The sequence below is a fragment of the Beta vulgaris genome, chromosome 2 (assembly GCF_026745355.1).
Source record: "Beta vulgaris subsp. vulgaris cultivar EL10 chromosome 2, EL10.2, whole genome shotgun sequence".
In the NCBI taxonomy this organism is placed as follows: Eukaryota; Viridiplantae; Streptophyta; class Magnoliopsida; order Caryophyllales; family Amaranthaceae; genus Beta; species Beta vulgaris.
In genome coordinates, this window is record NC_079203.1 from 55,802,520 (window position 1) to 55,826,522 (window position 24,003).

The following is a 24,003-nucleotide window of genomic DNA, read 5'->3' on the forward strand; positions in this document are numbered from 1 at the left end:
CCGAAATAGTTACTTTATGGACCAAGATTATATTTTTGCGAAAGGGGCCCAATGTCCTAAAATAGCCCATTTTATGTATCCATATTTATTACCCACTCCATTTCTCCACCCCTTCACTAAAAACTACTCCCTCCGATCTTTATTATGTTACTCGTTTCTTTTGCACAAAGTTTTAGGAGAAACAATATCGTGAGACATAGAATGAAAGAAAAACTATTATTTTATGTTAAAGTTGAATGTATGTGTGATAGAAAGTTAGTGGTCTTATTCCAAAAATAGTAAATTAATAAGGGACATCCCAAAAAGAAATACGGGTAAACTAATAAAGATCGGAGGTAGTAAAAATGATATGAAAAAAATTCCACAAATGATGATTAGGAGTAAAAAACAAATCGTTAAAAATTAAATGAAGGAATTTTGTATCATTTTGATATGTATTTGTTTAGTTTTGACTTGTATTGTAGATGTTGTATGAGTATGACTTTGAATTAATTAATTAATTTTATTTTTTTAAAAAAAAAAAGAAAAATAAAGGAATTTTGTGGTCACATGTTATAAAAAGTGGTGCATTTGATTTATGTGTCTCATAAAGTAATATTTGTGGTTGGTTGATCATTGATGTCTCTAATATATTACGAAAATATTTGAGTAATCAAATTCGCCACATAAATCTATATAATCAAACTCCTGACCTCTTATTATGAATTAGCTTATATTTATCGAATTTTATATCCATAAAATCCCTTATATGCCCTGTAAAGTATTTTTGCAAAGTGGCAGTCAACCCCTTCCTCCAGCCATGAAGTTGGAGTGTTCGATGTTTCCTTAAAGTGTTTTATTCCATGTAATGAAGTAATGCACGCACTCAAAAAAAAAAATTAATCAATGCATTGTATAAGGTTAATTCTAATCTGATTTTGGATGACAATATATCAAATGCATGAGATCTTTTTATTATATTTTGATAATATATACAAACTACATTAAGGCTACGCCCATGCTGGTGCCAAAAAATAGTCTAACTACATACAAGTTCATTGGAGTTTTTAGGTACTGACTAGCAAAAAATAAAGCCACCAACTAGCTTACTACGTCAAGTTCAAGTCGGTTATAGGATGAGGTTTAAGTTGAAACTAAGCAGCAATAAATAAAGCCATCAACTAACTTCCTATGTTGCTCGGAATTGGGAAATTGCATCCGATCTAGATTCATATCCAAGTGTACGACTCGTTATTTTGTAAAAACTTTTTTGTGATGTTGGCCCAAGATGAAGTTTCCTATCATGATTCATATCCAAGTGTCTAGAATCGTACATGAATATACTTGAAATGAAATGAAAAATGCGATTAATATAAGTCAAATCAGCTAAGTCGTTATAAGATGAGGTTAGAAATCGACAAACATTTACAGCAAGGACAATAATAAACTAGACAAATCTTAACTGAAGCTTGTTTTCAACGATAGAAACATACAAGTTGAGTTCCATAAACAAAACACATATCAAATTCAAACTCCTCAACAACTTAACACAACATACACAGAAGTAAAAGCGTGCAAATTGGAAGCTTCTTCGGTAGTTCAAAGTTAATGGTCTCCCTCTAACATTTTTGATATGACAATGACATTTTAACACCAAATGAACACGTTTATGAATCTTTGAACTTTTCAAATGGTCTTCCACGTTACTTACTCGTATCTTACTCAGAGAATCTCACCTTTGGAAAATCAAACGTGGTGATTACTTTTACTTCTTTTCTTTTTATCTGTTTCATAGTAATTCTTTAATTTAGATAGTACAACCTACTTAATTAATTTTAATTTATTCTTCCTAGAAAGCCATGTAGAAACTTTGTTTAATGAAATCGAAACTAATTCTTGTTTCGGATAATATGTGTCGAATCATTTATCGATATATATTTGAAGTTTTCAAAAATAGAAATAGTATTTTATTTTTAAATGATTTTTTTTCTTATAAAGACCAACATGAATATTGTACTGTAGTTGGTTAGCGCATTAGCATATTAAATGAGAGGTTATGAGTTCGAGTCTTGAAATAAAGTAATTTTTAATCTATTTGTTTAAGAAACATTGGAGGAATATGCGTTGATTATTGTGATTCATGAGAGGAGTTGCTGCCTTTGGTTGTGTTGTGGTATGCGACAAATGCCCAATGGTAATAAAGTCTATTAAAAAGTTCGTTGTTTAGTACTACACAATATATGGCATTATAGCACCACGACAAATATACTCACTCTCTTCATCAGTTCATACTTACCAGTTATATATACGAAAATATCGGGAGATAATTCTGATATTTCTGTTAAGTTCACACTTATCAGTTAAGTAGTATATGATTATAGAATATCGGGAGATAATTGTCATATTTCAGTTAGTATTGTTTGTAATTCATTTTACCGTTATATTTTTTTATAAAATTTTTATAAAATTGAGTTATTGTAGAGGATCATGATAATAACCCAATTATAATAAAGATTTTTATTATTGATTAAACGATCGTTGTCAATTTGTCATGCTTATGCATCCACTTTTGTCACTTTTATTCATTCAATAAGCCAAAATTTATGTCGATAACATATATTGATATCTAGAAACATGCCATCAAAAGTCTCAAACCATGACCAAGCTAAGCTTGGCCTAGTATTTAATGGTAAGGAAATAACATTTCTATCTTCAAGGCTGAGAGTTCAATTCTCACCACTAGTACTTTGGAAGAGGAGATCCCCTTGCCACCACCCTCCCTCCGACTCTCAAAGTGTATGCTCGCTAACCTGAGTCAAGTTAACTTGCTAATGGTTCCGATTTAATACTCCCTCCGTCTTTTTTTATTTGCTACAAGCACTTTTTCACAAAGACCAAGGAGGGAGTGGGGACCATTGACATAAATAGAATTAACAAAAAAGCAAATAGGTAAATTGTGGGACCTATGTATTATATATGGAAACATTTACAAAATCAAGAAGGGAGTGATGGCAAATTTGTAAATAAAGTGTGGGACCTATGTACTATATATGGAAATATTTGCAAATGTAGCAAATAAATTGAAACACCCCTAAATGGCAAAATGTAGCAAATAAAAAAAGACGGAGGGAGTATGATCCTTTATCTTACCATCCTAAAGAAAATGAAGTCTCAGACAGTGAAACCAATAACCTCAACTTTGATCATTAGAGACTTATCATATGATCTATAAAATCTTAGACCTCTCTTCCAAAAACAAATAAAAATATATTCCTTAAGTCCATAATCACACTCCATGTACACGTTTATTTTTCATCTGTTTCACATCGGGTTTTACACTTCTGTTTTCGAAAAGACCTCTCTAATCTTTTCAAAAAAAATAACCAATTAATTTAACTTTTTATATAATTTTGCACGCATGATCTCCATATAAGACTACTAATCTTCATATATAAGGCAACACATATGAAACACCCAAAAATAAAATAAAAGAAGATTAACTACCTATTTTAATTAAACAAATACAAACAAAAAAAATCACATATCTATTTCTATTATATATAAAAAAAATTATATGTTTTCGCGCACATAACGTGATTAGAACAACACCACTATAGAAAACAAAAGTTGAGCTACCCATACGGCGGGAAAACGAAACGAAGCCGTGTTAAGCTAACTGTTATATAACGGTCAACATGGTAGAATAAGGACAACAAACACCCTATAAGATAAAAAGAAATCTAACCAACCACCAATCATATTCATAAATCAAACAAAAAAAAACCCAACTTTAAATACTCTTTCTTTTTTCCATTTCACAACAATCAAAATCTCTCTTTTTTCCACATTCATCTTTCCTCCATACTACCACTATCAAAACCCAACATACATAACATACAAAATCACACAAATTTGATCAAATTTCTTCAATAATCTTCGATCTACAACAAAACCATATAATAAAAATCCAATCTTTATCAAATTTTACAACATATAATTAAAATGGGAAGTAGTAGTACACATCATAATTACAAAATGTTCATGTGTTTCAACAGAAAGTTTAAGATCAATGATACACAACCACCATTTGATGTGGTTGAAGCTTTTACAATCTATGCTGAAAAAGGGACCCACATGAATCAAACACAACTACATCGTTTTATGGTTGAGTTTCAAGGTGAAGATATGTCAGAAAACGACACCGTTCGTGTTCTTGATGATATTCTTCGTCGTAGAAGACATTTAAGCAAGTTTACAAGGCATCAGTTGACTCTTGATGATTTCTTCTTTTTTTTGTTCTCTGATGATCTTAATTCTCCTCTTAATACCCAGGTAGATTTTTATTTTTGTTAATTATTACTTTTGTTACTGTAATTTTTTGTTCATTTGTTACTGTAACTTTTTTTTTTTATTGTGGGGGAAATGTTGTGTTATGATTGAGATAGTAAAATGTTGAGATTTATTGTGATTGAGATTTGAGACCACTAAATTTGACTTTGAATTAAGGAAGTTTAATTGAATATATTTTTTGGGGTTTTTAGATAGGGAATGTTAAATTGTTATAGATTGATGTGAATGTTAAATGTAGTTTTTTTAATGTAGTAGTATCAATTTAGGAATTTATGACATAATCACTCGTCAATCGATGTAATTTGTGTTTATTTATGGCTTTATATATCAAATCTTAACTTTGGGGTTTGTGATTGAAAGGGTAAAGGGGTTTTGGAGAATGATGTGGAATGACTTGAAGAAAGATGAGATAATATGAGTGAAATGGTTAAATTTGTGTTAAGATTAAGTTAGTGTTGTTTTAAGGAGGAATACTGTAATTGGAATTTTGTTGGTGAAATGTTGGTGTTGAGGGGGTACTTGTTGATGGATCAATCTAGTTTTATATCATGAGGCATTAAATTGGGAATCGGGTTGTTTCCGATGCCTGTATTGCTTGCTTTGAGGTTTTGGAATTGATCTTCAACCTTAGGAGGAATGTAGTTTAGTGGGTACTTGTAAATTTTGATGGAATAGTAATTTTTTGTATGAATAGAGTTTATGTGCCTCTTTTTTGGAATAGCATTTGCCTGCATTTCTTTTACCAAATTTGGAGATTGGTGGCGTTTCCTGTGAATTGGGTTTATTTACACAAATGAGGACTGAGGAGATTGTACTAGAGAAAAGGTGATCCATAGATGCGATTCGTTGTAGAATTTGCTCACTTTCTGGCCTTATACTTTCATTTGTACCCTGATTATCTGGAAATAATTGTTAGTCCAAATTCTTTAAGGCTTTAACATGATTTTATTATATTGCAATCACTTTAAATAAGTGAGGATACTTTAGGGAGTTTATCATATTGTAATAGTTGTCAGTCTAATCATCTTTCCATCACTTTGTCTTAGTGGAGATACTTTAGGTAGTTTACATAGAATGTATTTCTTTTTCTGTCTGAACTCTGAAGGTAATATTCTCAGTCGTCTTTCCTCAAAGTAAACATTTTCTTACTTTTTTGCGCTAACTCAATGGTAACTCTGATCCAGGAAAGAAGGTAGCAACAAAGCAATCTTTAATGTTATTGTTTTACATGTATCTGACCGTCTTTGTGCTGGTTACTACTATTAGCAACGCTCTCATATCCTGGCAAATAGGATGTACAGATCTGGAAACTTGTAACTTGACTATGTTTTTATCTCTTAATTGACACATAATGCTATGAATGATCTCATGTAGGGAACATTTTATTTTCTGCTCTTGACATAGTGCATATGTTATTCACAGGTGCACCATGATATGACTGCTCCTATGCAACATTATTTCATATTTACAGGTCATAATTCTTATTTAACGGGGAATCAACTAAGTAGCGACTGCAGTGATGTACCAATAATCAAGGCGTTGCATAGAGGAGTCAGGGTGATTGAACTTGATATATGGCCTAATTCAGCAAAAGATGATGTCAATGTTCTTCATGGAAGGTGTAGACTTGTTCTGTTCTTTCTCTAAATTTGGTATATGTGCCGTGCCATTGGTTATTGTTTAACAACTAACTTATTTTTCTTCAGTATCTTTTTTTCAATTGCTTCACTTTGTTTTCACGTTTGCCAACACACAACTTTGACTATGAATATCTTTCGTCATCCTATTTCTTACATACTAATAGTAATACTTGTTTCCATGTGTTATATGTGTCAAAATGAAGCAGAGGAAATACCTCTTTAGACCATACTGATATATGTTTCCATGTGTTGGTGTTAAAAAAAAAAAGCAGAGGAAATATCTCTTTAGATCTTCTTAGCTCTTATCTTTTGAACTTTTTAGGACCTTAACAACTCCAGTATCACTCCTCAAATGCTTGAAGTCTATCAAAGAACATGCTTTTGCAACATCTCATTATCCATTGATAATAACTTTGGAAGACCACCTTACTCCTGACCTTCAAGCTAAAGTCGCAAAGGTAGCTTTCCGTGAACCTTAATATGTCTCCTACACGTTTTTGTTTGTTTCTTTTCATAATGACTTATTGGCTTTGATTTTAGATGGTTACTGAAATATTTGGGGAGATGCTGTACTGTCCCGAAACGCGCTTAGAACAATTTCCTTCACCAGAAGAATTGAAGTTCAGAATTATTCTTTCAACCAAACCACCAAAAGAGTACCTTGAGGCCAAACAAAGCAAAGATAAAGGGAGCACTTCACCTGGTTCATCTGGAGATGATGCACAGCCCAATGAGGCTCCAGGTGATAGTGAGAGTGATCAGGATGATGAAGATTGTGATACTGGTTCTGAAAGTAGTAAATCTGGTCAGTTGGTTTCCCCACAGTACAAGCGTCTGATTGCAATTCATGCTGGGAAACCGAAAAATGGGTTGAGAGAATCACTTAGAACTGGTTTGGACAAACTTAGACGTCTTAGTTTGAGTGAACAAGCTCTTGAAAGGGCAGCCTCGAACTATGCACCTGATGTTGTGAGGTGAGTTCGTGTTGTCTTGCAGTAAGCTGTTATGAGTTTCCTCACAGGAGCAATTTCTGCTGTCTTTTTCTTCTAAACTCGCTTATTGTTGTCTTGCTGTTTCCATTTGAAAAATGTAGGTTCACACAAAAAAACTTTTTAAGGATTTATCCCAAGGGAACACGTATTAGATCTTCGAACTACGAGCCATTGGTTGGATGGATGCATGGGGCTCAGATGGTTGCATTTAACATGCAGGTAGATTTGGATAACTTTATTTCATGTGCCTTTTATATGAACTGCTTTTATACGATATTTTAGGAGTAAGGCTATGTAAAAAAAAAGGATCTTACAAGATTCATAGGGCTGTAGGGGCCTTACGGAGTACTGGTGCTTGTTATTGCAGTTCAAGACAAATTAGTTTAATATGCCATAAAATGAAATTATCATAGCTCTACTCATCTTTGCTATTCAGAAGATACAGCTGATGTTAAAGTTTGCTAGAACATCGTCTCCTTAGGAAACAAGTTCCTATTAACTTGCTGATTTTTATGTTACTCGGAGTTTTAATATACCTCGAGTACCTGTATCAGTTCTTCTACATTTTCGTTATGTGTATGGAGTTATGGGCACTTTCAAGGCTTCGTTTTTGGCCAAAATATGTTTTTCTATGAATTAGACACATACCCGTGTTGTGACATGAAAACCCAATTTCGTGTAACTTAGTCATATTGCCATATTGATCGATGATATCTTGAACACTTCTTTTAATGAGATCCAGTGATGTTGAGAAGGCGTGACTGATTAGAGGACTCAGATATATGGAATTAAGAATACAACTATATTCTAACAATGAACCTCTTTGCCTGGTACTTATTCAAATCGGCTTATGTTTTCTATTCATTGCTCAGTTGTTTAGTGTCCTATCACCGATATGATGATTCATTTCTTGGTGTTCCATTTTTTGGCCGTTGGAATAAATGCAATATATATTCTTCCTATACCAATGCAGGGATATGGTAAATCTCTGTGGTTAATGAACGGGATGTTTCGATCTAATGGTGGTTGTGGCTATGTAAAAAAGCCTGATTTTCTGATGACAAAAGGTTCAAATGATGAAGTATTTGATCCAAAGGCACCGTTAGAAGTGAAGAAGACTTTAAAGGTCAGTTGATAAACGATCACTTTAGATTTTGGCTGAGCCACTGTTCTTCTGTTGATATATGCATCACTTGCAGGTCAGAGTTTACATGGGCGACGGATGGCGCTTGGATTTTAGCAAAACTCACTTTGATACTTTTTCTCCACCAGATTTCTATGTGAAGGTTAGTCTATTATCTCACAGTGTATAGTGTATACAATGAATTGGCATGGCTCTGATGTCAATTTCACGGTGTCTGATTTGTTCTCCATCTGATCATTTAGCAGCAGTCTTCTTAGTTCATCTTATTAGTGGTATGACTTATGAGAATGGCTAAGGGTATGCAAATTGCTATCTTTGTAATACCTCGTCTTCTTTATTGATCGGAGAATGCTATTAACTTGACTAATGTCGTGGCAACACATTCAATCAAGCCGCATGATCTTGTCATTTTGCATTCAAATGAGTAGATTCTCTAAGCATCATTGTGCATACAAATGGTGAAATAATCCATAGTTAAGTCTCATGAAGTTCAAAGAACTTGTGTTAGGAGGGTCATTTAAATGCAAAATGTTGTTTTAGAGTAATATTTTATGATAGAATTAACTCACTTAAGGTTGGTTTTCTCTGTGATCTTTCTTTATTAAGGATATTACATGGCTTTAATAAAATACCCTTTTGTAATAGATGTATAATTCTATCCTCTACTTATTCAAGCAATTAACGACATTTTAAGGATCCAAAATACGGTTCAGGTCTAAAAGTTATGTCTAGTACAGATAGGTTCAGCAAAATTAAGGTGAAAGGATCGCACCCAATATCTTTCGGACATTCTGCATAGTACATATATGTGATTATAAATTTTGGACAGGGTGGGTAACTTCCTTAATAACTCTGTTGTAATGTGAGCAGCTTCGCATACTGGGTGTTCCAGCAGATTATGCCAAGGAGAAAACAAAAGTGATTGAAGATGATTGGGCACCTGTATGGGACCAAGAGTTTACGTTCCCTTTAACTGTTCCAGAGTTGGCTCTGCTTCAGATTGAAGTAAGAGAATATGACATGTCAGAGAAGGATGACTTTGGAGGCCAAGCATGTTTACCATTATCAGAGCTTAAGACTGGAATTCGATCAATCAGACTCCATGATAGGAAAGGAGAGAAACTCCCGTCTGTCAGGCTACTGATGAAGTTTCAGTTTGTTTGAGTTATAGTTTAAGCAGTCTATGAAGTGCGGAAGCCTTGGGGAACTGAGGCTTCCTCGTTTCCAAAATCTTCCCATCCCCAATCCTCAAGCCATTTCCGTGTTAATGCATGAAATGAGGAATTGACTAGTGTCTTAGAGTTCCTCAGTACTGAAACCTCAGCTGTTTTCGTGTTACCCAACTGCGGATATTAGAGTGCATACTATATAGCAGCCTAGTTCACTGTTCTGAGTGGCTTGCCTTGCTCGAAGACTTCAATGATCTGAGTATTGTAAGAGAGAAAATTAGCTGATCATGCAAGGCAGATGTTAATTAGGTTTCTGGAATGGTATATTTTCATTTCTTATTGCTAGTTCTTAAGCACAATTCTGTACTGTTTATCCTTGATATTAACTTGAACTTGAAGCAAGGAATGTACTAACAGTAGAAGTTGTCCTATGTTGAAGCAATATATTGTTATGAGATGATGAGAAGTTCTTAAGCTCATTGATCTTGTTCTTGTTATTGTAATAGATTATGAAATAATGAGATAATAGTAGATTTATCAACTTAGGCAATTATTTTGGATAAATTTACGAGAAACAACCTTTTATAAACACATTTTTTTGTGAGAAACAACCTTTTAAATTTATTTTGGCTTTTACAACCTTAAACAAAATTTGTTTGCGAGATAAGACCTCAAGGCTATTTTTCGACGTTAATTTTCGATCACAAGCATTGATCAAGACATTTAACACCTTTAAGTGCGAGGATTGCACTTAGAAAACACCTTGATCAACGCCTAGAAACGAGAATCAAGGTCGGAAAAAAGCCTTGAAACCTGATCTCGCAAAAAACAAAATTTAGTTAAGGTTGTTAAATGCCTAAAAAAATTTAAAAGGTTGTTTCTCGCAAATAAGGAATCATAAAAGGTTGTTTCTCAGAAGTTTCACATTATTTTGCTTCTTGTTCTAATGCTACAAAAGCTAAAAAATAGTTTCAATAATGTGATTATTGCATATAATTCAATGGTAATAGTAATTGATGCTAACAAACAGAGATTATCTCATTTTTCATATATTTCCTCTTACATAGACAAACTTAAGCAACTATTCTAAGTAGAAACTGCTAAAATTGCTTATTTTTAGTTCCCCTTGGTGCAATCAGCTGGCTTAAAAGAGACTTTTCCTTCCTCAAGATCATACCCTACCAAATAATTTCCTTGTGCTATGTTACCAAATAATGCTACATTATCTGCAGCTACCATAGCAAAACACACCACATCTTCTGATACTTTAATAAAAGTATTTACAGGCATCAGTTGCACATCAGCCCCTGTAAAATGTGCTGTTATATTTGGAATGTTTAGATGTTCATCATCTTGGTAGCACAACTGCAATGTCCCAAAGGGATCCTCTACTGGTCTTCCCTGAATAGCCTGACCCAATGCATTAACCAAATCGTCGAAAAAATCCGTGGGTAAGAATGTTAATGTGGTACCTGAGTCGATGATAATGTTTCCCTCATCAACCTCATAATCAACACTTGATATGGAAGAACGTTTTGAAAAGACTAGTCTATTTTTTCCGACACTTATTCCCTCTAAGGTAAGGAAATAGAAAGTGTTCGGACTCTTTTTAACCAAGGGTGTGGAAACAACACCATGACCTGATACTTCTCCACTCGTTCCAAAATTAATTTGACTCGTGATATTCCCTTCTTGAGAGAAGGGAATCAAGCAATAGGAAAATTTCCTACCAATTGACGGGCTTAATTGGGACACTAATGAGAGAGGCCCACCCCCAAGACCAATGAGGCCCGAACCATCTTCTTGAAAACTACCAACATTGTTATGACCACATCCAAATGCAACCCTAGAAAATGAGGTAGTGTTATCATTTTGCTGCGACTTAAAAGTGAGGGTTTCTGTAGCCACATCTCCTAAAGTATGAGACGTATCACCATATTTATATGAGTAGCTACAAGTACCTTTACTAGAGCATGAGCCTTGGCTAGGGTCTAAATATTTGCATGCTTTAGAACCACAAGGTAAAACTTTATAAGAGGAAGACTTAGTAGGGTTAAAAATAGGGATATCTTGTTTATAACACTCAACACAAGGTAAACATTGTGTCCAAATGAGATCACTTCCGGTGTCAACTATCCCAAATTGAGCCACCGGCGGCGTGCCGAAAGACACCTCCATGACATACTCCCCACTAGCAGGCTTCACTTGGGAATGTATGTCATTAGGTGATGACAACAACGATGTACTAATAAGGCGGTTGATTCGAGATTTTGAACGGTCTAAGGACATCCTTAAAGTGTCCCATTTGTTAAGGGAAGGGTTGTACAATGGAGATAAGGGTGAATCACGTTGGATGAGATTAGTAGTAAAACCTTGGTGTTGTAGGGCACATTGTGTAGGAGAAGTTAAGAAGATTAGGGTAATTGTTACAAGTGATGAAAGAAGTAAAGCATTGAAGTTGAATGAAGATAAGATTATTGGCATGGTTGAAGAAATATGAAGATGTTAGATGTAATGCTTTGTTTTTGTGCTTATGTTAGATACATATATATATAGGAAAGAAAAGCCATGCATGGGATTGAAATCATGCAAGAAAACATGGAGATGATCAGATACGTATCAATGATTTTAATTTTTTACCTTAAGTACGTGATATGTTATTATCTTGGGTGATTTTGTAGAAATTTTTTTACTGATTCTTTCCACATACATATATAATGATTAATGCATGTATATGTCTGTGATTATATGAATATATATGGATGAGATTTGAATTAGGGCCTGTTCTCCCTAGCTTATTTTCAGTTCAGTTCAATTCAGTTTAGTTCAGTTCATTTTAGATCAGTTCAGATCAGTTCAGATCGGTTCAGTTCAGTTCAACTCTTGACAATACTTTTACTCTCACATATCACTATTCATTTCATTTCAATTTAGTTCAATTCAGTTCGGTTCAGTTCAATTCAGTTCAGCTGTTTCATGCCGAAGAGAACAAGCTTTAGTATGATGATATATGATCAATTTTTTCAAATTTTTGTGAACTTAAAATTTTTTGTGTCCATGTTTTATAGACTAGAGAGAGATAAGTTCACACATGATTGCATGTTTAAGTGAAAAATGAGAAAAATTATGACTCAAATGATTAATGAAAAAAAGGTTGTGAGTTTAATTTTAATTTTTTTTTATATTTTTTTGGTTAGAGTATGACTCGAAGTCCTTAAGATATTCGATTCTAATTTTAAAGACTTTGATCATAATCTCATTATACAAATTTCAAAATCTTTAATGCATATCTTTGATTACTAGTTATTTCGAAATCTTCTATACATATCTTTGATTACTAACTAGTTACTTTGTACATGTATATTTTTTTATTTTCTAAAATGCACATTACAAATTTATATCAAGCTTCTACTAAGCAAGTTCAATAATTGACAACGCAGACATATCTTCAGAGAAGCAAATCGAACGGTAGATTGGATAGCTAATGTTGGTTATATAGTTAACTCTTTCTTGTTTTTATCTTGTACTAACTCTTCACTTTCCTCTCTTCTTGTAAACGACCCATTAGAAGTTCATCTCGATTATAGGATCTCGTAACGTTATTTTTCTTTACCCTACTAAAAAAAATATACGCAAATTTATAAAAAAAAAACTAGACTTAATAAAGTCCAATTTGATAGCTTTTGTGTTATTAGATTGGTTGACAGATAACTAATAATGGATTTAGATAGACTTGATGAATTTCAATTGGATAGTCTTTATTATTAAAAGAGGAAATATTACAATATATGTATAAAAACAAAGTGGAGATGTATAATGTATAAAATATTGGAATATAGTAATATGGGAGTATGCACATTTCTGAATTGTTTAATGCTAAGTAACATTCTTTTGTTAAATACTTTTTGTATTGATGTGTTTATCTGATGAGTTCATACGTCCGGGCTCTCCTTAACAAAAGACAGCTAAGTTATCCTCTTTCTAAATTTTATTTTGCTTTGACTTCTTTCTAAACAAATAACCGTTTCCCAAACAAACCCTAGTAATTTGCCGGAATTCCGCCGCCGTTTAGGTTTCCGCCGTTTAGTAACTCTCTGATTGCTCATAGGGTGAGATGCAAATCTTTCCTTTGTTTCGTTGTCCGAATCATGATCGACTTTTGCTTCTCCTACCACATCCATCAGTCATCAGAGTTTTGACTCCACCAGCACATTAACCGCCAGTGGCACGCTACTTAATAGGCGACTCTTTATCGACTCTGCTTATATTTTTATTTTTAAGGCACTTAATAGCTCATAAAGCTCCTTTATGTTTTCCTTTGTTTTTTGTGTGGTTGTATATTTTATATTTTAATCAATATACATTTTCTCATGTCAAAAAAAACAAAAACAAAATACAGCTATAAGAATATGATTGACGTGGATATTGCAACCAGAACCAAGTCATCAAAATTTCTGGTTGTATGAATAAATTCTACACTTTACTTGCATAGTTGCATACCACTACTTGTATAGTTGTATGATTGTATCAATTGGACGACTTTTGTCAAATAAGTCCACATCAGCTGGTCTTTCTAGTCACAAACAAAATAAAAAGGGAAGCCATTATTGTTCTAATATTTTCTGTCAAAAAAAAATTCAGATAATGCGTAGTGGAGTATTTATTCAAGTTAAATTCAATGATTTATTTTGTGATGGCAAATTACATGATATTTTACTGCATATAAATAGCAAACTAGCTTCAAAAATTCTTTTCATTGGAAAAATATACCAAGCTTCACTTAGGGGAAGATTGTCAAAAAATTAATCATACACCAGAATATACCGTGAGCATGGTATACCTAAGTTTTTTTTTTTTTTTTTTGCTCATTGCTCATTGCTCATCTAAAATCATCCAAATGAATAAAATGTACTTAAAAAAGGAGCAAAAACTTGTCTTGATATGTATGATGAATGAACTCGAAGATTGTTGTTTATACGTTGTGTTCGACTCAATTCATAATTAATGGGAAATTTTTACCGGTTACCTTGTGTTTTGACAATTTACATTTGATAACTTAGAAATTTATTTATTAAATGAAATAGAAATTGTACAAAAGAATCAAATAATCGCGCTAATATGGATTCAAATGCTTATGTATTATTGTGTTTATGTATGTTTGGGACTTTGGGTTATTTTGTGTCTAACTGTGAGTTATAAGAAAATTATTTTAGATAACCTCACAATAGTATAATTAATTAGTGGATATTTTTTTTATCTCAAATGTCACGCGGTAGAATAACACAATAGTACATGGTCAAATAATTAAAAAGGGTTTATATCAACTAAAAACTGATTATATCATACACCACCTAGTGCACAATAGTGGGCCCATTCAAGTTTTTTCAGTAATCATATATGGTAGTTCATTAGCGACAAGTACTTTGAAGTTTTGGATCCATAATTAGTTAAATTTTAGGTAGGCAACATGCAAACCTGAGATCACATTCTATCTTTGTTATCTGCTTTATAACATACTTCCTCGCTCTTTGTTTTTTTTAATAGTTGTAATGTTTTGAGTTTTGAATTTCACACTGGCCTATTTATAAAAATTATAGATATATACTAAGGGTTGTTCAACACTATTGTAGGTTTTCAGTTGTTGGTTTTATTAATATAGAAATTATATGATATAAGAGTTATAATAAACTTCAAACTAGTCATACTTATAATAACTGAGAACAAAAAATCGAAAATTACGGGCTATTTTAAAAACTGACAACAAAAAACCGAAAATTACGGGCCCGTTTGGTATTAATGGGGTTTTCTTTTTTTGGTTTTTTGATTTTCAAAGTTACATGATATATGTCTTATAATGAATAAAAAAGTAGTCAAATTTATTCGGAACATGATGATTTTGAAAACTGGCAACTAAAAAGTGAAAACCACTTTTTCTGGTTTTCTGTTTTTGGTTTTTAGTTTTTTTTTTTAAAAAAAAACTGAAAACGGAAAACAAAAAACGATAACGAACGGGCCCTAATTTTTTCATTTCCACATTTTGGTTTTGTTTCAAAAGAACTAAAAAACCGAAAACGATATCAGACGAGCCCTAAAAAATAATAAATTTGGGTGTAACATACGGGTTTATATTTAAAATTTTGCCCATATACAAAAAGATCTATGCACTGGATGATTTTAACATGTCAATCAAAACAAACAATCAAGGATCTTTGGATTCAATGGTATGACTTTCTATCTCTTATATGGGAGATTAAGGTTCAAATCTTGATGAAAGCAAAATTTTAATATTGTTTGGGAGGGGAAGGTTTGGGACTTGATGGGCCTCTAGGTGAGTGGCCTTGTGCGAGGACAGTACAGAAGAAATACTTCATCTTACCACGGGTTTTCGAAAGTTAAAAAAAAAAATTTCAATCAAAACAAAAGCCCAAACAGATAAAATTAATTATGTTTCACAATTTTCACACCCACCTAATAAAGTCAATACACCATAATTCTGTTGGGTCCTTGACAACTCACCTGTCTGTAATACGAGTGGATACATTCCAATCTTTTTGCACTCCCTTCTATTAATTCCTTCATATCTTACCCGAGAAATTTTCCCTTTTTTCTGAAATGAATAAAAGAGATAAAATAAATAAATATCCCTTACTTCTTTTTTACAGGAATAAATAGTAATTAAATATCCTTTACTTGAACAAACAACAATCATCCATAATCATTTTCTATATTAAAATCAAGCTACTACTTTTAATATTGCAATAAATTTTGGAATAAAGAAAACCCAAAAGTCACTCTTCTGTTGGAGATTTTTCTGGTATTTTTACTCTGAATTTATTGAAACAAATTTAAAACCCAAAAATCTCCACTTTTTCATCTTCTTCAATCCTCAATTTTTCCTTCAGAGAAAAAAAAAATGTCGAAACAAACATACAAAGTGTGTTTTTGTTGCAGAAGAAGATTCAAGCTTGCAGTATCTGAAGCTCCTCAAGAAATTAAGACCCTGTTTGGCAAATACTCTGAAAATGGAGTTATGAGTGCCACTCATCTTCATCGTTTTTTAGTTGAAGAACAAAAAGAGATTAAAGCAACTGTTCAAGATGCTCAGGCTATAATTGACAATATTAGACATCTAATTGTATTTCATAAGTCTGGCCTTAATCTTGAAGGGTTTTTTAAGTATCTTTTTGGAGATCTTAATCCTCCACTTCCTCCTAAAACTGAGGTAAAGTTTTGATTTTTAGTATATGGGTACTTTTTTTTTATGGATTTTGAGGTCAAATTATTATGTGGGTTTTTGTTACTTTTGTGGTTTATGTGGTAGATTTTGTAATGTTGATATTGTAAAGTTTTATGGGTTTAATCTAAATTTGGATATTATTTTGCTTACCCAATTGGAGAAACTTTTTTACTCTTAGATTGTGTGTCTAAAACTGAAGTTATCACTATCACTCTGTGGTGGGGCCCAGTAAGCTTATGTTGTGGTTATGGAATCTTACATTCATACCAATTTCTGCAATGTTCTTTATTTTCTGTTTAATGGTGTAAAGTAACCATTTTTGCTTACGTTGATGTTTTAACTGTGATTTTGTTGCTTGAGAAGTATAGTTTTGGGACTAGGAGTTGATTTGGTAAGATACTGTAGATGTTAATGCTAGAAGTTTGCAGCTGAATTTGAGAGAGTTGGCTAAAAGCTACACTGGAGAGGTAGTATGTATGTAAGGGGGAGAACTTAATCTAATAACATGTTCACTTCACAAGGATGTATGTCTACAAGACAACAACACCTGAGAAAGAAGATTCTAATGGTTTCTTATCTCAAACTAGAAAGTTGTAGGCCAATGTAGAAGCATAGCTCAGTTTCAAGGAGGATATTAATCATATTACTGTCTGTTTCTGCTTTATTTCATTTCTTATAATAATTTATTTCACAATATAGTTTCCTAGATTGTTAAGTCTAAAGTTATTTTAGAGAATGTTCATTGAGGGTGCGTTCTCCTCACCTGAATTTTGCTGAACTTATTGAATTTTATCCGAATTTATGGGACTAATCTTTCCTTAAACTTATTTTAAGGTGAAGATAATGCAATCTAAGTGAGGGGCTTGTTAGAAAAAAGAAAAATAAAAAAGTACGGGAACTCTATAGGATTTTCCTTTTCTTAGAAGATGCTGGCTTGTTGATTTTCTTAGCATGCTTTCATCTGTCATTGCAGTTATTGGTAATCTGCAGCTGTCCTCTGCACTTAAGCAAATTCCATGGAATAGTTGCAATTCTTGCAAATCACTATCATCTTTTAGTTATATTATTTCATGCACTTGAATTATATAGAAGATCAGTAAGAGTCCGAAGAGGAAAAAGCAGGGCAGACTATTCTGTAAATTGAGCTTCGTTGTGCTAGCTCCTCAGTTAATCCCTTTGTTTAATGAAGAAAAAGGTCAAAACTTGCTTTTGTTCCTAATTTTTGTATAGTGGATATTTCTCTCAATCTCTTCTTAGAGTGGCACTATGTCTTAGTCGTTAGTGATCTTGCTCGGTTTCCTTATATACTGCTTCACTTCGTTGCTTATGCCTGCGAGCTTATGAGTGGTATGAAACTTTAAGCTGGAGGACATTGACTTTCTCGAAGTTTTATCTACTCCATGTAGTACCCCATGAACATAATTTCTGTTCTTTAAGAGTTTTTTGACTATTATCTACAAGAGATGGTGGTGGTTCCCTATTTATTTTCCCTTTCAGTATGGTGTTTGCTAGACTGCTAATACATGATGTTTGGATATTGATCAAGTCCCAGTATTTCACAGCTGGTAACGCTGTTTTTAGACAATATGCCGTATTTTTATGGCCCCCAATCCTGTAGTCTCTCCTCCTCAGATTTATTGCCAATTACTCTCTAGATCATGCTCATAAAGCTGGTTGTCATCATCCTTGTACTAACTCCTAAATTACCTCCCAATAGTCCCAAATCACAATCCGGAAAAAGCTTTTTCTTATTTGACTTGAGTTCCTTCTGAGTGAGTTCCTGTGTGCCATTTGATGGCTGGTTGTCAATGAAGGTTATTTAAGGTACTTCTGAGTATGTTACATCGAGTATGTGCTTAAAAGTTTTATGGGACACTGCACAAGTTACACATGATGGTCAACCCAAAACCATAATCGAGCACAAACTAGGTCAAATATTGTGAGCATGGACATTAAAGAAGGTCAGTTTATGGCTTTACGCAAAGTGAACAGCTGCGAGCACAAGGTTTCATATGCTGCAAGGAGATAGAAGTTCTGTTTCCTATCTTCATCAAGTTGAAAGAATCTCTGATGAGCTTTTTTTCCAGCATATAGTTCCAGCAGACAAGATTCTGTCTCATAAAATTGTCCTTCTCATTTTGTTAAAGAGTATATGCAAGTGAGTTGCCTTTCTGGTCAAGTGTGTACAGGAGTTGTCACTTTTAAATATAAATTTAAGGCTAAGGCTTAAAGGGGTTATTTCAATTGTCAGGTAAGTTTACGCATATCTGCTCCTCTACTCCACTTCGCCCTATAAAATACACCTTTCACCTCTGCTCAGCTTCATTTTCGATTCTTTTTCCTTTTCATGTTTCCTCTGTCTGTTTTCTGCTGTAGTGTTATCTTAGCACTTACTAAGTGAACTGGATATTGCTGTGAAGTAGACTGATGCTTGACATGGAACCATATCATGCTGATTGTCTGCTTCTGAAACTAATACGACGTCGTGTTGTTGTGTCGGGTACTTAGGTTAGACGAGAAGCTAATATTGTATGTCTAACTTACTCTCTCTTCTAATATATGTTTTATCTTATCTTGCAGGCTCACCAAGATATGAATGCTCCACTGTCACACTATTTCATATATACTGGTCACAATTCTTATCTTACTGGAAATCAACTAACCAGTGACTGTAGTGATGTTCCTATCATACATGCACTGCAAAAGTCTGTGAGAGTGATTGAGTTGGATATATGGCCCAATTCTAATAAAGACAATGTTGATGTTCTTCACGGAGGGTATGCGTTTTCTTTCAAATTAAGAAGTCAAAAGTGAGATTGATCATGTCATAGATATCATGCCAATAACTTAACCTTTAAAAATAAGCATGTTTAGATTTCTGACATTTGCTCTGCTAAATTCATACCCAGTCAACTGTTATCTTCTTTATAAGATTTTGCTTCACTCTTACTGTCTTTGGGTACTATTCGTATCTGTCATAGGACAATGACTTCGCCTGTTGAGCTCATTAAATGTTTGAAGTCCATCAAGGAACATGCCTTTTCTGTATCCAACTATCCTGTTGTGATAACTCTTGAAGATCACCTTACTGCCGATCTTCAAGCTAAAACTGCTGAGGTGAGTTTTTTGTCGTATGATACAATTGATGAAATAAACACTCTTTATTCTTTAAGCTGATTCAATGCATAGAGGGTTTTGAACCTTAGTTTTATATGTTGAGACTCATAACTTACTAGATTATCCTCATTGTAACAACCATCGAAGGAGCTAAGTCGCTTATGATTTATCGTGTAGATGATCACTCAAACATTTGGAGAAACACTATTTTTACCGGATTCAGAATGCTTTAGGGAATTGCCATCCCCTGAATCACTAAAGAAACGTGTCATGATATCGACTAAACCGCCAGTGGAATATCGTGAAGCTAAAGATTCAAAGGAAGATTCACTGAAGATTAACAAAGATTCCGGAGATGAGGAAGCTTGGGGAAAGGAACTCCGTAGTCTTCATTCTCACTATGGCAGTCATAAGGTAAATTAATTGTTTAGAATTCTTCCTCTATTTGATGCCTCGAATTTTGGTTTGTAACATGATGAATGGCAGCATGACAATTCGGACGATGGAGATGATAACGAGGACGAGGAAGATGATAATGATGATGTTAACAAGTCAAAAAAGTTTGAGGCACCAGAATACACGCGTCTTATTGCTATTCATGCCGGAAAACCCAAAGGTGGTCTAAGCGCAGCACTTAAGGTGGATCCTGATAAGGTGAGACGTCTTAGCTTGAGTGAACCACAGCTTGAGAAGCTAGCAGCTGATCGCGGGCAGGAGATTGTCAGGTATTTGTGGTAGCTGTAAAATTTTCTCAAAGGCAGCTCTGCAAACTTTTCTTTCTGCATAACCATTATTACATATGTTCACATTGCTCTTGATAATGACTGAGAGTATGTTGTCTACTTCTCTTACCTTAAAATGCAGTTTGAGTTTTGATCAGGCCCTATCAGGGGTAAGCATAAGGTGAAATCAGGGCTGATAAGGTCAATCAGGTGTATCAAGTTTAGGTCAAATAAGTTGGGGTGAAAAAATGTGCCCTGATAATAGACCAAAAGATAACAGTGCTTATTCACATGATGTCAGAAGTAAAGGCTTCCTGGATTTGTGGTGATAACCAATTGGGATACATATTCTTTCTATTTATTTTAAATATAGTAATTCTATTCTACTTGAAAACCAGCTTTGGAGGTCAGGTTTGTATCTCATAGTCTTGAGGTTGTAGTATCAAACTCCACCAGGGGAACTTTGGGGTGGGGATTTCTCTTACGCTTCCCCCACATTCCCAAGGGGCCTTGCCTGTTAAATTGGGCTGGGTTAACCTGCCTGGGTTCAAGTCAAGTATGACACATCTTTTTACAAAAAAAAATCTACCCGAAATGAGAGCTTTTTGCTCTTATACTTTCCCAAAATAGTCACTCCATCAGATCCTCTGAATTAGTTAGGTGTAAGGCACTTACAATGTGGACCTCCTGGGACCCTCTTGAGGCAAAATATATGCCAGGTGCCTTTGTTGTCGTGTTGTGGTATCATCATCTCTGATGTGTGAAGAAGCAGGAAATTTTGTAATACAGCTAGATAATAAGTACCAAAGTACGAAAATGTTGTATCACCTTGTCATTGAAGGAGATACTCCTTTCTGCAAACATATAGTTTCTCGAATATGTTAGATGATGTAGTAACTAGTGCATTTTTAGTCTTTACTAAAATTACTTGATTCCGCTGTTCCTCAAGCATGCGGAAGGAATTGAATGTGTCTTGGTTAACTATATTTCATGTTTTCCCCTACACCACATATGTATTGCTTCTTTGTAGTCTATCAAATTCTGTTTGTATGAAAAGAACCATGCTGCAACGAATACACAAATGCATGTGAAGAACTCTAGTCTCTGAAATGGACAATAGTTCATCATGTGAAGATTCTATCTTTGTTGCATGTAAGAATGATAAGAATGACAGACCTATAGAGATACTGGAGCTTCACTAATCATGACTCAAATAGGCAGCTGCCGCAGCTCAGGCTCAAAGGAAACATAGGTTCACTTCCCTTTTTTTAAGTGAAGCTGGCTCCTTTGGGCCTTTTGGCTTATTAAATCCCCATACGCTGAATGAAAAAGAGGATTCTTGTAACTGTACTCTGCCATTGATTGCTTATGTTGCTGACGACTTATGGGTTGATGGTCATGACTCATGAGCCATTACTTGGGCAATTTATATTTGGTACATGTTTGCGAATGAGTAGCTTCAAGCTGATTACTTCCCCTCTTTATTACTATCATGCATATTGCTAATGTGAACCCCTTTTTGGATCAGTTATAAAAAGTTTATCATGTTTTTCCAGATTTACTCAGAAGAATATGCTTAGGATCTACCCTAAGGGAACACGAATTACCTCATCGAATTACAACCCTCTTATTGCATGGATGCATGGAGCTCAGATGGTTGCATTTAACATGCAGGTTTTATTCTAAACATGTACATAATCTGTCATTCATTTCTTTGTTCCTGTACTTGCAAATAAATTTTCCTCCAATAACAGGGATATGGAAGATCCCTGTGGCTGATGCAAGGAATGTTTAGAGCTAATGGTGGATGTGGTTATGTAAAAAAACCAAACTTTCTTTTGAATAGTGGTCCTAACGGTGAGGTCTTTGATCCTAAAGTTAAACTTCCAGTGAAGAAGACTTTGAAGGTTAGTGGCTCACTCCAACATCCAAATAATTTGTATTTTATATGAATAATTCTGCAGACTGTCTTCCCCCACAATGTAACCTTCAGAATATCAATGTGCTGATTCAACCTTCTTGATTCTACAGGTGACTGTATATATGGGTGAAGGATGGTATTATGATTTCAAACACACCCATTTTGATCAATTTTCCCCACCTGATTTTTATGTCAGGGTAAGCTGCAGAAGTAACACAACTTAACATTTCATTATTATTATTAGGGAAATTTGCGCCCAGAAGTACCTTTCAAGAAAAAATAATTAACAGGAGTACTTTTTGATATATACTTTGTGGTCAGAAGTACCTTTCAAAAAAAATTTTGCTCAAAAAGTATCTTTTAAGATGCTGGAGGTCCCTGTATTTGAGATTCCGACCAAAAAAATCAACATTCCAGTGTTGACTTACTTTCTATAGTCGTTTTCCTCACCCTCCCTTGTACCTCCTTGTCCTTCCTCAATTTTTCTCTCAACCTTCTGATTCATTTGTGGTAAGGGGTTGTGGTTTCCATGCTATACCTGTATGCTTTTGGAAATCGACATTGTATCCTTACCTTTTCCAATGTCTTCATCGTTATCTTGTGGTTTTATAAGCATCTCAAGGATGCCCGTGTCATTATCTTCTCATTGAGAAATTTATTTGGAGAAGTGTTCTATGCGTTTTAATCTTATTTAGGTTCTGAAACCAATTTACACTTTAAGGATCTTGTTATAAAGTGGCAAGAACCTGTTTAAGTTATTTATTCGCCACTTTACAACAAGAAACTTAATTAAGTCAGTTCGAAACACCAAAAATGAGTTTAGAATGCATTATACATCTCATCGATGGAATTTATAAAGTGAGGTATCAGAGTAGGGGCATCATTGACACACTTTATAGTTTATAAACCACAGGTGTACCATGTAAACTTTGGAAAAGGCAAGGGTACAATGTAGAATTTCTAGCAAACTTAGGGCACATTATAGAACACCCCTTTTTAAATAAGAAAGGAAGTACTAGGCTTGATGTTCAAATTGTTTAAAATAACATGCTCTAATATTTCCTGTTGATCATAGTTTATTTTCATTGATCATCCCAATTCATCTGACCTTTTCTTAGGTTGGGATTGCGGGAGTGGCAGCTGATACTGTGATGAAGAAAACAAAAACACTTGAAGATAACTGGATACCGGCCTGGAATGAAGAGTTCGAATTCCCATTGAGTGTTCCTGAACTTGCACTCCTTAGGATTGAAGTTCATGAGTATGACATGTCCGAGAAAGATGATTTTGGAGGTCAAACATGTTTGCCTGTTTGGGAGCTCAGAGAAGGTATCCGTTCTATTCCACTATTTAGTCGTGAGGGAGTCAAGTACAAATCAGTCAAGCTTCTGATGCACTTCCAATTTGTTTGATTGAATTAGTCCATTTGCTTTGTATCATTAGCTTCTCCCGGTTGGTGTGTTGTATTGCTTTGTCGTTGTGTGTGAAACGCGATAAGCCATTGGATTAATGAAGTAATAAGGCATGCAGTTTAGAGTGTGCAGTCTGCATGACTGCACTATGTGCAGTCTGCATGACTGCGCTATGTGCAGATGGTTAAGAGTGATGTTGGTGGCTATGGTTTTGTCAATGTGTAAATATGTTATTCATTTTGAGTGTCACAATGAGATTATAACCTTTATATATTCATCTATCTATTTCTTTGGTCTCCATATGTTTTTCTTTGGTTCAT

The 24,003-nt window shown here is 34.1% G+C and overlaps 3 protein-coding genes across 3 annotated transcripts; 2 read left to right on the top strand and 1 right to left on the bottom strand.

Annotated features, from left to right (window-relative positions):
- The first annotated feature begins 3,732 nt into the window (after positions 1–3,732).
- On the top strand, positions 3,733–9,815 carry LOC104903337 (phosphoinositide phospholipase C 6). Its single transcript, XM_010691366.4, has 8 exons — positions 3,733–4,311; positions 5,752–5,948; positions 6,292–6,427; positions 6,510–6,943; positions 7,063–7,180; positions 7,935–8,087; positions 8,161–8,247; positions 8,976–9,815. The coding sequence occupies exons 1-8, from the start codon at positions 3,982–3,984 to the stop codon at positions 9,267–9,269; spliced, it is 1,749 nt and encodes a 582-aa protein (XP_010689668.1). The 5' UTR covers positions 3,733–3,981; the 3' UTR covers positions 9,270–9,815.
- A 443-nt stretch (positions 9,816–10,258) lies between these two features.
- LOC104883363 (aspartic proteinase CDR1) lies at positions 10,259–12,637 on the bottom strand. The gene has a single exon (XM_010667873.4). The coding sequence runs from the start codon at positions 11,756–11,758 to the stop codon at positions 10,391–10,393; it is 1,368 nt and encodes a 455-aa protein (XP_010666175.3). The 5' UTR covers positions 11,759–12,637; the 3' UTR covers positions 10,259–10,390.
- Positions 12,638–15,856: 3,219 nt separating this feature from the next.
- On the top strand, positions 15,857–23,983 carry LOC104903334 (phosphoinositide phospholipase C 2). The gene is made up of 9 exons (XM_010691353.4): positions 15,857–16,496; positions 19,092–19,288; positions 19,493–19,628; positions 19,806–20,042; positions 20,115–20,353; positions 21,907–22,024; positions 22,105–22,257; positions 22,382–22,468; positions 23,390–23,983. Exons 1-9 carry the CDS (start codon positions 16,188–16,190, stop codon positions 23,681–23,683), a joined length of 1,770 nt encoding a protein of 589 aa, XP_010689655.1. The 5' UTR covers positions 15,857–16,187; the 3' UTR covers positions 23,684–23,983.
- The last annotated feature ends 20 nt before the right edge of the window (positions 23,984–24,003 follow it).

What these genes read in the sequence shown, in the direction of transcription:
- LOC104903337 (XM_010691366.4), top strand. Translation starts at nt 3,982, where the DNA reads ATGGGAAGTAGTAGTACACATCATAATTACAAAATGTTCATGTGTTTC. An exon ending in ATTCTCCTCTTAATACCCAG is followed by an intron (nt 4,312 to 5,751) that starts GTAGATTTTTAT and finishes TGTTATTCACAG; the next exon opens with GTGCACCATGATATGACTGC. An exon ending in TATGCACCTGATGTTGTGAG is followed by an intron (nt 6,944 to 7,062) that starts GTGAGTTCGTGT and finishes TGAAAAATGTAG; the next exon opens with GTTCACACAAAAAAACTTTT.
- LOC104883363 (XM_010667873.4), bottom strand. Translation starts at nt 11,758, where the DNA reads ATGCCAATAATCTTATCTTCATTCAACTTCAATGCTTTACTTCTTTCA.
- LOC104903334 (XM_010691353.4), top strand. Translation starts at nt 16,188, where the DNA reads ATGTCGAAACAAACATACAAAGTGTGTTTTTGTTGCAGAAGAAGATTC. An exon ending in TTCAAGCTAAAACTGCTGAG is followed by an intron (nt 19,629 to 19,805) that starts GTGAGTTTTTTG and finishes TTTATCGTGTAG; the next exon opens with ATGATCACTCAAACATTTGG. An exon ending in CACCTGATTTTTATGTCAGG is followed by an intron (nt 22,469 to 23,389) that starts GTAAGCTGCAGA and finishes ACCTTTTCTTAG; the next exon opens with GTTGGGATTGCGGGAGTGGC.